Consider the following 14,471-nt stretch of genomic DNA (forward strand, 5'->3'; position numbering starts at 1 on the left):
GCTACTGCCATGGGGGACATGTACCAATGCAAAAATAAATAAGTACCGTAAATACAGGCATACCCCACTTTTAAGTACACAATGGGGTTTATTTACTAAAGATGGAAAGCGCAAAATCAGGCTCACTTCTGCATAAAAACCATTGAACTTCCAGGTTTTATTCCCAAAGCTTAATTGAACAAGCTGGGGTTAGAAGCTCATTGGTTTCTATGAAGAAGTGAGCCTGATTTTCCGCTTTCCAGCTTTAGTAAATAATCCCCATTGTGTACTTAACCACTTAAGGACCGCCTCATGTACATATACGTCAGCAGAATGGCACAGGCAGGCACATCAACGTATATATACGTGCCCTGCTTGACGTGGGTCGGGGGTCCGATCGGGACCCCCCCCCCGTACATGCGGCGGTCCCCGTGGCTTCAGGAGCGATCCGGGACGACGGCGCGGCTATTCGTTTATAGCCGCTCCGTCGCGATCGCTCCCCGGAGCTGAAGAACGGGGAGAGCCGTGTGTAAACACGGCTTCCCCGTGCTTCACTGTGTCGGCGCATCGATCGCGTCATTCCCTTTATAGGGAAGACACGATCGATGACGTCATTCCTACAGCCACACCCCATTACACTAGTAAACACACACAAAGTAAACCCTAACTCCTACAGCGCCCCCTCTGGTTAACTCCCAAACTGCAACTGTCATTTTCACAATAAAGAATGCAATTTAAATGCATTTTTTGCTGTGAAAATGACAATTGTGCCAAAAATGTGTCAAAATTGTCCGAAGTGTCCGCCATAATGTCGCAGTCACGAAAAAAATCGCTGATCGCCGCCATTAGTAGTAAAAATAAATAAATAAATAAAAATGCAATAAAACTATCCCCTATTTTGTAAACGCTATAAATTTTGCGCAAACCAACCGATAAACGATTATTGCGATTTTTTTTACCAAAAATAGGTAGAAGAATACGTATCGGCCTAAACTGAGGAAAAAAAATGTTATATATGTTTTTGGGGGATATTTATTATAGCAAAAAGTAAAAAATATAGAATTTTTTTCAAAATTGTCGCTCTATTTTTGTTTATAGCGCAAAAAATAAAAACCGCAGAGGTGATCAAATACCACCAAAAGAAAGCTCTATTTGTGGGGAAAAAAAGACTCCAATTTTGTTTAGGAGCCACGTCGCACGACCGCGCAATTGTCTGTTAAAGCGACGCAGTCCCGAACTGTAAAAACCTCTTGGGTCTTTAGGCAGCATTTTGGTCCGGGGCTTAAGTGGTTAAAGAGGGGGTTCACCCTATAAAAAATTTTTTTCTAGCATTACATTAAGCATAGTAGCGCGAGCTACAGTATGCCTTTATTTATTTTTTGCCCCGTACTCACTGTGTAATCCTATAGTGAAGATTCTGACTCCCCGCGGGGAATGGGCGTTCCTATCCAGAGGGAAGATGATTGACGGCCGGCTCTGGCGCGTCACGCTTCTCCGGGAATAGCCGAAATAGGACTTGGCTCTTCACGGCGCCTGCGCATAGTCTGTGCGCAGGCGCCGTATAGCGCCGTGAAGAGCCGAGACCTACTCCGGCTATCTTCGGGGAGCGTGACGTGCCATAGCCGGCCGTCAATCATCTTCCCTCTGGATAGGAACGCCCATTCCCCGCGGGGAGTCGGAATCTTCACTATAGGATTAAACAGTGAGTACGGGGCAAAAAAAATAAATAAAGGCATACTGTAGCTCGCGCTACTATGCTTAATTTAATGCTAGAATGTTGTTATTGTGGGTGAACCACCGCTTTAAAAGTAGGGTATGCCTGTTCCATACAGCAGGGGAGGTGTCTTTTCAAGTATAGCCCGAAGCAAAAAAAAAAAGGGCGTAGGGCTAGAATGAAGAGGAACACAGGGAAGCCGGGCAAGTCAGAGTTAAAATATGTTGTCAGGCAACTTGGGGCTGCAGGGGATTGGGCAGCCAGCATGGGGGAGAGACTTCAAAGCCAGGAGTGAGGGAGACGAGAGGGAACCGGACATCCAGGGTAGGACATGCGGAGGAGAAGCATTCCCACCCGCCCTACATTGGATTGGTTCGCTTTTTTGCTTGTTTGTCTGTGATGTTTTTTTGTTTTTTTACAGGGTATGTTCAGTTGGGTCTTCGGAGGCATTTTAAAATAACCTGCTGCGATTAGATGATTGGGACCCATCTAAGGTATGGGTCCCCAGTGGAATGCAAGCTATGGTGAATTAACTGTTAGGCCTCGTACACACGACCGAGAAACTCGACGGGCGAAACACATCGTTTTGCTCGTCGAGTTCCTTGTGAAGCCGTCGAGAAACTCGACAAGCCAATTTTCTCCATTCCCGTCAAGGAAATAGAGAACATGCTTTCTTTTTGGCTCGTCAAGTTTCTCGACAGTTGCCTCGACGAAAATGTACACACGACCGGTTTCCTCGGCCAAAAAATATCTCCCAGCAAGTTAACCCTCCTGGCGGTGTTCCCGTGTCTGACTCGGGGTTAGATTTCTGTGCTGCGATCGGTAACCCCGAGTCAGACTCGGGCTCGCCTCGCTGGATCCACAGACAGTGTTTACTTACCTTGTCCCTGGATCCAGCGATGCCACCGCGCTGTGTGAGCGAGCGGGTGCTCGCTCGATTCACACAGCGTCCTCCTGTGCCGCCGATCTCCGTTCCCTGCGACGTTACGACGCATGGGAGCGGAGAACGGCGCCAAATTCAAAAACGTAAACAAACACAATACATACAGTATACTGTAATCTTATAGATTACAGTACTGTATGTAAAAAATACACCCCCCCCTTGTCCCTAGTGGTCTGCCCAGTGTCCTACATGTACTTTTATATAATAAAAACCTTTCTTTCTGCCTGCAAACTGTATATTGTCCATAGCAACCAAAAGTGTCCCTTTATGTCAAAAATGGTTTTAGAGCAGCTAGAAAACAGCGATAATAAATTATAATCACTTGCAGAATTGTGCGATAGCGATTCGTGGGGAAATTCGTCATAAAAAAATAAAAGTAATGACAGCGACAATTCTGCAACTGAGCAAATTTCAGTGATTTTGAGTTGATTACATTATTGAATAATTTTTATTATAATTATATTATTATTTGTTATAATTATTTATAATTATTTATATTATAATTTATAATTTAGTTTTTTTTAAAAATATCATACCCGGGATGCCTACTAGACTCTTGTTTGGTCAGATTTAAGTGAGTTATTCCTAAGAATTACAGGCCTACAGTATAAATCGCCAAATTTCCTTGCAAATAATGGTAACGCTTTCAGCACCTTTTTTTCTGAAAGAATCATACCGCCAGGGAGGTTAATGCTGTTTTTTGCCGATAAACTCGGTCGTGTGTACGAGGCCATAGTTACAATGGTGGTATCTGCAGAATGTGGTTCGTCCCCGAGTCGGTACAATGCTGCAGGGACCGTGGAAGTAGTTACGCAGATACAAGGGAAAATGTGTTATAGTTAGTGAATCCAAGGATCGGCAACCTGTTTTTGCTTGGTAATATTTTGTTTACATAATTGTTATTGTTTAAGAAGGGGCCAAAAAACTGCCATTTTATTCTAACCTTTGTGTCTGGATAATTTTTGGCAAGTCTGGTTGGGGCAATAAGGTGGGTACAGTAATTAGCGATACAAAGAGTCAGGATACATCTGTATTTGATGTTGCTTCAAGGGCAACCTTGAAAAAATACATGATTTCTTTAAATAACATGCTTAGGGGATGCCATAAGGCTGTATGTGGTGTTATAAAAATAAATATATGATTTCACATACAGTTGCAGTAATAGCATACACTTGCAGCCAATATTGGCTTTGATGTTTTTTTTTAGCTTGGCTTCCATACAGCAGCTGCATCTGAATCTGATTCATTTCGATTTGGAAAAAAAGGCTTTTTCAGGTAGTTTGGCAGTGACATATGCTGTTGCATCACACAGTAATAGACCATTAGATAGAAATTAGCCAGTAGTTTTCTGTGGCTGTTCCAGTTTTTTTATGATGAAAAATTGCCCTGCTGTAATAACAATTACTGATACTTTTATTATTCTCATATTGTGTAAAGCTCAACACTGTGGAGAAAGCATTTAGGCTGTTCCAAAATAGAATAAATAGAGAAAAATCTAAACACATTGGATTTTTAAGGTGCAACAGATACAACATTACTAAGTTAAAACACAATTTTATTACATAGAAAACATGAAATCCAACAGGTTGAAACAAAGGTAATCATGCTGTAAGCAGGAAAGCACCTCCAGAAAATATCACTTCTCCAAGGATACCCCACATTGACAGCATACAACTATAACTAACAATATGAATTAAGGATTGTTGCTTGGGGGGGGGGGGGGGGAGGTTGTAGGGTGTCCAGATCGGGAAAGATGATGTCGGGATAACACCGCTTTATCAGGAGGAACAGAATGTGGTGCCCCCTTTCTTTTTGCCAGCCCACTTACACATCTATATTTTCAGAATGTCCCAAATTGCTGGTGGAATTTAGGCATTTCAACCCCTAGAGAATTTACTGTATTGACAGTCAGGGCTGGACTGGGACAAAAATTTGGCCCTGGACTTCATCCAGACTGGCCCACTTTGACAGGTCTCTCCCACAGCGGCCGGACAACTCCCGCACCCCCCCCCCCCTGGCCACCCAAGCCCCCTCTCCCCCTTCACTAGCCACTAGCCGTTTTACTTTATTAGAGTAGAATGGCTGGTACTGGTACTCTTATAGGCAGTACCAGTGGGGAAGCTAGACATTATTTCTCCCGGGGCAAACAATCAGTTTGGTGCCCCCCCTTTTGGGACAAGATTAGGCAGAAGTGAGAAACTCCCAGGCCGCTGTCACTGAAGCCGGCCCACTGAGCCATCAGCCCACCGGGAAACTCCCTGTAGTCCCAATGGCCAGTCCATCCCTGTTGACAGTTACAGTATAACAAGTCTTATAGTCCACATTTACATGTGCAGTAGAGTTTACCACCCCTCTGAAAAGCAATCCATAAAAAAAACATATGTCACCTCCTGAAAGCCTGTTTTAACCTTCGAAACCCACCGTGCCACAACCGTGTGCATTATTTGCAGTTGCACTGTGTTCCTATTCACTTGAATGGGTTGCATTTGTCAAATGTGACATGTTGTATGAATTTTACCATGCTGTGGAAATCACCAACACTGGCATTGGCTGAAACAAAGAACAGAATGAATTCTGCAATGTCTCATGCCAAAATGTTTGCCATTGAAGGTAACCATATCCGGAAGTTCAAGAAAATATGGAACCCATGGTTAAAAACTCACCTAAACCCAAATTTTTATGATTCTGTTCTTCAACCATGGTAACTGTTTATTACCAAAACCGAGAAACCACACTTTTATTCATACAGGCGTAGCGCCCTGCTCCTGTTGAGTAGGAGCTATTTTGCAAATGTAGTTACCTGAGCTGTAGTTTAGTTTAGCTCATAAGACTATACCAAATTGTGGGTTTCTGTTCCAGTCCAGCTGTATTGCACATGTTCCCCTTATCTGCAGGTGTCTCTGCCACGGGGAGTCAAGGTTGGGAATGCAATAGGCTGGGCGCATTGGGTGCCTTCTTCCCAGAAGCAGCCCAGTGGGCGTGGTCAACCCGCTGTGCATGCTGGGAGAGGGTACTTAAGGTGCAGACACCCTTCTGGCAGGGTCTTCCGATCCTGACCTGATGGCCCTCCTAGCCTCAGGAATGCGCTGACAGTGTTTTTCCGGTCACGGGGCCTGCTGGCCAGAGGCTCTGCAACTGAGAGTAGGCCCAGGAGTTTCTGGGGCCTACTGGTCCAGGGGTGGTCCTGTGCTGTCTTGCCTGCAGGAAGAAGCTGAACAATTAGGGACTCCAATGAAGGACGCACCCGGATCAACTTGCCTCACTGTGCTGCCGGCCTGGCTGAAAGATCCTGGTACTGTGAGCTGTGTACTTTCTTTGGAATTTTCGCTAAGTGTATGCGTGGTTACACGATCCTGTGGCAGAGGGCTGTGTAACGACCCAACGACACTCATCAAGTCTGTGGCAGAGACTTTGAACAAGCTTCACACCGGCTGTTAGGTCAGTGAGAGTGGGCCTATCCGATGGTTCCTAAATCCAGTGTGGAACTGATTTGTCCTCTGGATCTAAGACTGTACCCGGGATCCGCAATAAAAATCTTGAAAAAAAAGAAACTGAAGTGTTGGCGCGGACATTCTTTTTGAACAACTCTTCAGGAGAGACCCCTAGATCGAGTGTGGTGAACAGTAAGGTAACGACAGGCCCAAAATTAAACCAGCAGCTACTTTGGGGGTAGTGCTACACAGGTAATTACTGTGCTGAACCGCGCTCTGGTACATAGAGCTTTATCCCCTTTCTCTTACCTTTCTTCTTCTCCTTTTTTTCTATTATGAGTTCATTTATAATATTTGTTTATATATATCAGCACTATTTTAACACATGTTTGACCTACACATGTACAATTTCTTAAATGATTACTTTTATTAGGTATTAATAGTTACAATACTTATACTAACATGATAAAATAACATAGAACAGTTAATTATTAGGGATGAGCCGAACACCCCCCCCCCCCCCGTTCGGTTCGCACCAGAACCTTCGAACGGACCGAACGTTCGCGCGAACATTTAGAACCCCATTGACGTCTATGGGACTCGAACGTTCAAATTCAAAAGTGCTCATTTTAAAGCCTAATATGCAAGTTATTGTCGTAAAACGTCTTTGAGAACCCGGGTCTTGCCCCAGGGAACATGTATCAATGGAAAAAAGTTTAAAAAACTGTCTTTTTCAGGAGCAGGACTCCCGAAAAAAACGACCGTTTTTAAAACTTTTTTTCCATTGATACATGTTCCCTCGGGTAAGACCTGGGTTCTCAAAGACGTTTTCACAGGAAAACTATAGACACCCCGCAGGTACAATATTTAAAGGAATTTTTCATATATTTTTTTTTTTTTATTTAAGCATCATTAAAATCACTGCTCCTGCATATTGTACCTGCTGGGTGTCTATAGTATGCCTGTGATAACGTCTTTAAATAGCACAATCACCTGCCTGCCAGTAAATTAGGAAGAACTGATCTAGCTAAACTATACAGCGTATAAATATATGTACAACACCTGGGATGTATATATATCCTCTACACACTGTAACATTAACTGACTAGCCTGCCTGCCTGCCTGCTCTATCTACCTGCAAAAAATTACACTCTCTCTGTCTCTCTCTGTTAACTGCCGCAGCACACTACACAAGGCCACCCTGCAGGCGGCCTTTTATAGTGTGGGGCGTGTACTAAACCCCCTGAGCCATAATTGGCCAAAGCCACCCTGGCTTTGGCCAATTATGGCTCTCCGTTTTTTGCGCGCTGTGATTGGCCAAGCATGCGGGTCATAGTGCATGCTTGGCCAATCATCAGCGTGCAATGCCGCATTGAATTATGGGCCGTGGCGCATCACTCGAATTTGGCGCGAACACAAAGCTTATCCCTATTCATTATATGTATGTGTGGAAATTTAGCACTAACTGGAACATACTATGTTACCTATATATACATTTGTTATTGTTTAACAAAAAGCTTGTCTATATATCCTTGTACATGTAAAAAATTTACTTTCATTCTATTGTGCAATCAATAAACCTCTTTGACAAGGAATTTTACCATGCTGATGACTTGCGGCTTGGTATTTGGGGGTTGGTAAAACGCAGGTCAACCACCTGTTATGACCGCCGATTGGCTGCACTTGTAAACAAGACCTTAGAAGATTTATTTTCTTTACGTGATCTTAGTCAATTAATATGTTGTGAAAAAGAAATTCAATATTAAATACAGACAGGCAGAAGGTAAGTGGAACACTTACCCATGTAAGGCTTTGTCCCTGCCATGGATGAAGCTTTCTCTGATCCTTTTACAATTGTTGCAATATTAAAATCTGTGATGTGCACATGACCTGTAATGATAGAGAACACACATTTTTAGAAACCAGGCAAGTGAAAATACAGTAAAACCTTGGTTTGAGAGTAACTTGGTTTGAGAGCGTTTTCCAAGACAAGCTAATTTTTTTTATACATTTTGACTTGATATACAAGCGATGTCTTGATTTACAAGTAGTGTCATGTCACAACTGAGTATACAAGATAAGAGAGGCGCCTCTAAGTGTAGCAATATGGTTACATTTAATTATGGTACAGCATTTAGCAACTCATGTTGCTGATGATTAAATCAGGCACATCTAAGTATGCAAGAATATGGGGTAAAAATGTCCACAGACCGTCCTCCTCACCGCCACTAATGTCGTCCCTTCCATGCTGTGCTCCACGAGCGAATTATGCTTTGCTTTCAGATCGCTCTACTGCAGGGTAGTCTTTCCGGTCATACTTAAATGTGCCTCTTTTAATCAACAACCATGTGAGTTGCTCAATGTTGTACCTTCATTAACCACTTCCCACCCGGTCAATAGTGAAGTGATTTAGTTATCCTGACTGGACGTCTATTGACGTCCTGCAGCATAACAGCCGCCACGCGCCCCGGGGGGCGTGCATCGCGGCAATCAGTGATGCGGTGTGTCAGCCTGACACACCGCTACACTGATCTCGGTAAAGAGCCTCTGGCAGAGGCTCTTTATCACATGATCAGCCGTGTCCAATCACGGCTGATCACAATGTAAACAGGAAAAGCCGTGATCGACGCTGATAGACGCGAGTAGAGGAGAGCCGATCGGCTGCTCTCCTGACAGGGGGGGGTATGTGCTGATAGTTTATCAGTGCAGCCCCCCCTTGGATCACTGCACAGGACCACCAGCATGGCGCCCAGGACCACCAGGGATGGGCATCCACACTGGACCACCAGGTATGCTTCCTAGACCACCAGGGAATGACAATTTGTGCCAAGGCACCTGCCAATCAATGCCCAGGCAGCTGCCAACCAGTGCCCATTCAAAATCCCTGCCAGTGCCAGTGCCACCAGGGATACCCATCAGTGCTGCATATCATTGCCCATTAGTGCCCATCAGTGCCATGTATCGATGCCCATCAGTGCCCATCAGTGCTGCCTATCAGTGCCCAGCAGTGCCGCCTATCAATGCCACCCATAAGTACCCACCATTGCAGACTTTCAGTGCCCATCAGTGTCGCCTATCAGTACCCACCAGTGCCACCGATGAGTGCCCATCAGTGCCGCCTATCAATGCCCATCAGTGCTGCATATCAGTGCCACCCAACAGTGCCGCCTACCAGTGCCCATCAGTGCTGAATATCAGTGCCCATCGTCAGTGCCACCTCATTGGCGCCGCCTCATCAGTGCCCATCAGTGAAGGAGAAAACTTACTTATTTACAAAATTGTATGTAGCACTAACCCCGAAGGAGCTGCTGGTTTGTTTTGGGTGGCATGTTAGGGGTGTACGGTGCATATAGCTGTGGTAAAGGAATGTCCACGACAGGTGTCTTTTGCTGTCCTCTTTATTGCCCAGCCGGGTAAAAACAATAAAACTTGTGGTGAAGAAGGTAGAGTTGAAAGGAGAAGAAGAATAGCAAATTCAGGCGTAGCAATAGGGAAACAATCCTGCTCCCACGTGTAACACTTCTTGCGCCACTGCTGCTTGAGGAGGAATAGCGTACCCGGACAGGCCTCTCTCACTGACCTGGCAGCCAGAGTATCGCTCGAACTTTTAAGGAAAAGTCTCTGCCACAGACCCTCCTGGAATGCATTCAGAGAGAAACCTCTGCCACAGGCCCTCCTGATTGTGGTTACGGAGATGAACCTCCTTGGTAGAATTACGCCTGGATCTCCTTCAAGTTACTTTCAGGTACCGACTGACAGGTGACCAGCCTCTCAGTGTCCGGATACCTCGATCCTCGGTGGTTTGTCGAGACCCTATTGGATCGCCAGCCTCTCATTGGCTCTCCTCAGATGGACTCCCCACCGAACAGCTATACCACTTTTTTTAATTGTATAGCAAAAAATAAAAACCCCAGGCGATCAAATACCACCAAAAGAAAGCTCTATTTGTGGGACAAATAGATACGCCGTCGTAACTCTGAGTCTGAGCCGTCGTATCTGGGCGCCTGATTCAAAGAATCAGATACACCAGAATTTGTATAAGATACGACCAGCGTAAGTCTCCTATGCCGTCGTATCTTAACTGCATATTTACGCTGGCCGCTAGGGGCGTGTACGCTGATTTACGCCTAGAATATGTAAATCAGCTAGATACGCCAATTCACAAATGTACGCCCGGCCGTCCCATTACAGATACGCCGTTCACGTTAGGCTTTTCCCGGCATAAAATTACCCCTGCTATATGAGGCGTAGATTACGTTGTTTGCGTAAGTCGTTTGCGAATAGGGCTGTGCGTAATTTACGTTCACGTCGAAAGCATTGGCTTTTTGCGGGTTAATTTGGAGCATGCGCACTGGGATACTTTCACGGACGGCGCATGCGCCGTTCGGAGAAAGCGTCATTTACGCGGGGTCACCATACATTTACATAATACACGCCCACATCTTCCACATTTGAATTAGGCGGGCTTACGCCGACCTATTTACGCTACACCGCCGCAACTTTGCTTTGAGAATACAGCACTTGCCTCTCAAAGTTGCGGAGGCGTAACGTAAATAGGATACGTTACGCCCGCACAAAGATGCGCGCTTCTACGTGAATCCGGGCCTCTGTGTGCAGCAGCCTCCCCCTAGTATTTACTCAACTCGATCCAGTGATGTTGCATGAGAGACTCGGATGGCCGAGACTCTCCTTCCTGATTGGCTGAGACAGCAGAAGAGGCCCATTGGATCCTGCTGCTGTTAATCAAATTCAGTGAGCAAATGATGAGAGAGGGGGCAGGGCTGGGCCATGGCTCCATGTCTGAATGGACACACAGAGCAGCGACTTGGCTCACAGTGCTTTAGTATCACTTTAAATAAGGCACATTAACCACTTCAGCCTCGGAAAGATTTTCCCCCTTAATGACCGAGCCATTTTTTGCGATACGGCACTGCGTTGCTTTAACTGACAATTGCGTGGTCATGCAATGCTGTACCCAAACAAAATGTATGTCCTTTTTTTCACCACAAATAGAGCATTTTTCCTTTGATGGTAATTAATCACCTCTGCTTGAATTTTTTTTTTTTTAAACTTTTTTTTTTTTTTTACTTTTTGCTATAATACAAATCCAAAAATATATATCTTAAAAAACAAATGTATTCATCAGTTTAGGACAATATGTATTCTTCTACATATTTTTGGTAAACAAATCGCAATAGGCGTATATTAACCACTTCCTTACTCGGTCTTCCTGCCCAGACCAATTTTCAGCTTTCAGCGCTAACGCATTTTGAATGACAATTGCGCGGTGATACAACACTGTACCCAAATTATATTTTTATCATTTTTTTCCCACAAATAGAGCTTTCTTTTGGTGGTATTTGATCATCTCTGCGGTTTTGAAAAAAAAATTTTTTTACTTTTTGTTATAATAATATCCCAATAAAAAAAAAATCTCAGTTTAGGCCGATATTGTGTTTTTATCGAGTCCGCCAGACCCACAGACACGCTCCCGCAGCTGGTGGGAGCACGTGTCAACGGCGGCGCGCACCTGCCCGCTATCGGGCCTGTGCGAGCCGCCATACAGCTACATCGTTTTTCCGCAGGACAGCCGACCTGCTGCCGTATAACGACGGCGGCTGGTCGGCAAGTGGTTAATGTGTCTGCTATACCATGTGCTTATATGAAGAAGTATCCTGTTCTCCTGTAGTGCTTCCTTTGTGTGAAATCCCTGGTGTTCCTGCCAGTCCCTCTGCTTTTCTGTTAAAAACTGACCACACTAGGCAGGAGAACAAACCATGGTCGGTTCTCTAGCTATGCTGGGAACTCAGGGCCAGATTCACGTAGGTGAGCGGCTGCGTAACATATCGTAGATACGTTACACCGCCGCAAGTTTTCATCGCAAGTGCCTAATTCACAAAGCACTTGCAATGAAAACCTACGCCGGCGGCCTCCGGCGCAAGGCGGGCCAATTCAAATGGGCGTGTGCCATTTAAATTAGGCGCGCTCCCGCGCCGGACCTACTGCGCATGCTCAGTTTTGCAATTCCCGTCGTGCTTTGCGCGCAGTGACGTCATTTTTTCGAACGGCGACGCGCGTAGCGTACTTCCGTATTCCCGGACGTGTTACGCAAACGACGTTAAATGTTAAATTTCGACGCGGGAACGATGGCCATACTTTAAACAGCAATACGATTGCTGAGTAAAGTTAGGGCATGTCAAACGACGACTAACTTTGCGACGGGAAACTAGACTAGCAGCGACGTAGCGAACGCGAAAATCCGTCGGGAATCGCCGTAACTCCTAATTTGCATACCCGACGCTGGTTTACGACGCAAACTCCCCCCAGCGGCGGCCGCGGTACTGCATCCTAAGATCCGACAGTGTAAAACAATTACACCTGTCGGATCTTATGGATATCTATGCGTAACTGATTCTATGAATCAGTCGCATAGATAGAAACAGAGATACGACGGCGTATCAGGAGATACGCCGTTGTATCTCTTTGGTGAATCTGGCCCTCAGTGTGCTCTTCTCCAAAGTTCAGACTTGTCCTGACATGCGCCCATTGCACTGCCATTCACTGGGAGGCTCAGCGTGATGCTGCTTCTCCTCCCCCAGCTCTTATGCAGCTGAGAACAGAGGGAATGTAATCACTTAAAAAGTGGAAAAAGGTATTTATAATCTTTTTTTTATATCTATACAAAAATGTTTTGCCTTTCATTTATATTTTAAACTGAATGGGTTGTTTTACAATGTGAACTAGATAGCAGCATGTTGCAAACTGTGATAATGTGACCCAGCTATATTTTGTCTCTGCCTATTGGTAAACAGCTAAGAAAATGATGGAGTTATGTCCCTTTAAGTTGATAACTGGTTAACCAAAACGACACTAATAACATTTAAGCATGGTGATGACCCGCTGACTCTTTGGCTCTACGTTTTTCTCTGAAGATTGGACCGTAATGTGGTTTGTGTCTCTCTCTAGGTAAACTTTTATACATTCTGCTGTGCTTCACACCTCATTAGCGAGCACAGTAAATCAAAGAGATTCTACACACGACTGAGCAGCCAGAAAAAGGGTCAGTGTGTGGAGACAGACTTTAGAAATAGTGAAATATTAAAGTTCCGCATCTCCAACAATATAGCCGGAAAACCTTCGGAAATAATGCCTCGGGTCAGAGAGATTGCCTTCTCGTACATTAATGAGCCATTAGTATTTCTTTCAGATACTTAATGCTGGGAAATATACGCAGCGTCGGCCAACAGGAGCACTGGCTCTGAATTACAGATTACAGAAATGTTCAGTCATTCATAATAAAATCCCTGACACATTGGATAGTAAAGAACTGATAATAGTGTTATCATTTGGGCATTGGAACAGAGTTCAGGGTGAAAGCACTGCACCGGCAGATTCCATCATCTGGAATTAAAGCAGTTCTCACTAATATAATATAATATCAGTATGAGGTTATAACATGTATTTGTTCACCAGTTGCTTAGGAAAGTATGGGGGGGCGTTGGGGGTCTATAGGATCCTGTAATCCAAAAAACACACATGTAAGCTTTAAATTATTTCCAGGTCCTAGGGAACCCCTGCAAAACATTGTATCTACCGTCAATGTTATATTAGTGTGATATATAGAAAGTACAGGAAAAAACAAAATACCAAAGAATTTTCTGGACCTAGATGATTTAACATAAGGGTGTGGAACACCATTATGCTCTAGATAACAAAACTAACTTTACTGGTCATTGTTGAAGTGCCCACTTACTTAACTGGTCATTGTAGAAGTGCCCTCTAACTTTACTGGTCATTGTAGAAGTCCCCCTTACTTTACTGGTCATTGTATAAGTGCCCTCTAACGTTACTGGTCATTGTAGAAGTCCCCCTTACTTTACTGGTCATTGTTGAAGTGCCCACTTACTTTACTGGTCATTGTATAAGTGCCCTCTAACGTTACTGGTCATTGTAGAAGTCCCCCTTACTTTACTGGTTATTGTAGAAGGGCCCCCTTACTTTACTGGTCGTCATATAAGTGTCTCCTTTACATAAATGGTCATTGTAGAAGTCCCCCTTACTTTCCTGATCATTGTAGAAGTATCCCCTTACTTTACTGGTCGTTATAAAGGTGCCATCTTACTTTCTTAGTCATTGTAGAAATGCCCCCATACTTTACTTTTCAGTTTTGAAGTAAACCTTTACTTTACTGGTCATTTTAGAAGTGCCCTCTAACTTTACTGGCCATTGTAAAAGTACCCTTTACTTCCCTGGTCATTGTAGACGTGCCCCTTTACATTGCTTGTCGTTGCAGAAGTGCCCTCTAACTTTACTGGTCATTGTAAAAGTGCCCCCTTACTTTATGTGTCATTGTAAAAGTGCCCCCCTTACTTTATTGGGGATTTTAAAAGTGCCCCCCTTACTT

At 44.4% G+C, this 14,471-nt stretch overlaps 1 protein-coding gene across 2 annotated transcripts in view; it reads right to left on the reverse strand.

Moving 5' to 3' along the window:
* STK32B (serine/threonine kinase 32B) overlaps positions 1-14,471 on the reverse strand; it is a 363,206-nt gene that overhangs the window by 98,526 nt on the left and 250,209 nt on the right. For both annotated transcript variants that reach the window (XM_040335410.1, XM_040335411.1), the window contains exon 7: positions 7,868-7,957. In XM_040335410.1, the coding sequence (XP_040191344.1) occupies positions 7,868-7,957 (90 nt within the window). The remainder of the gene's footprint in view (positions 1-7,867; positions 7,958-14,471) is intronic.

This window comes from Rana temporaria, chromosome 1 (genome assembly GCF_905171775.1).
Source record: "Rana temporaria chromosome 1, aRanTem1.1, whole genome shotgun sequence".
Taxonomy (NCBI): Eukaryota; Metazoa; Chordata; class Amphibia; order Anura; family Ranidae; genus Rana; species Rana temporaria.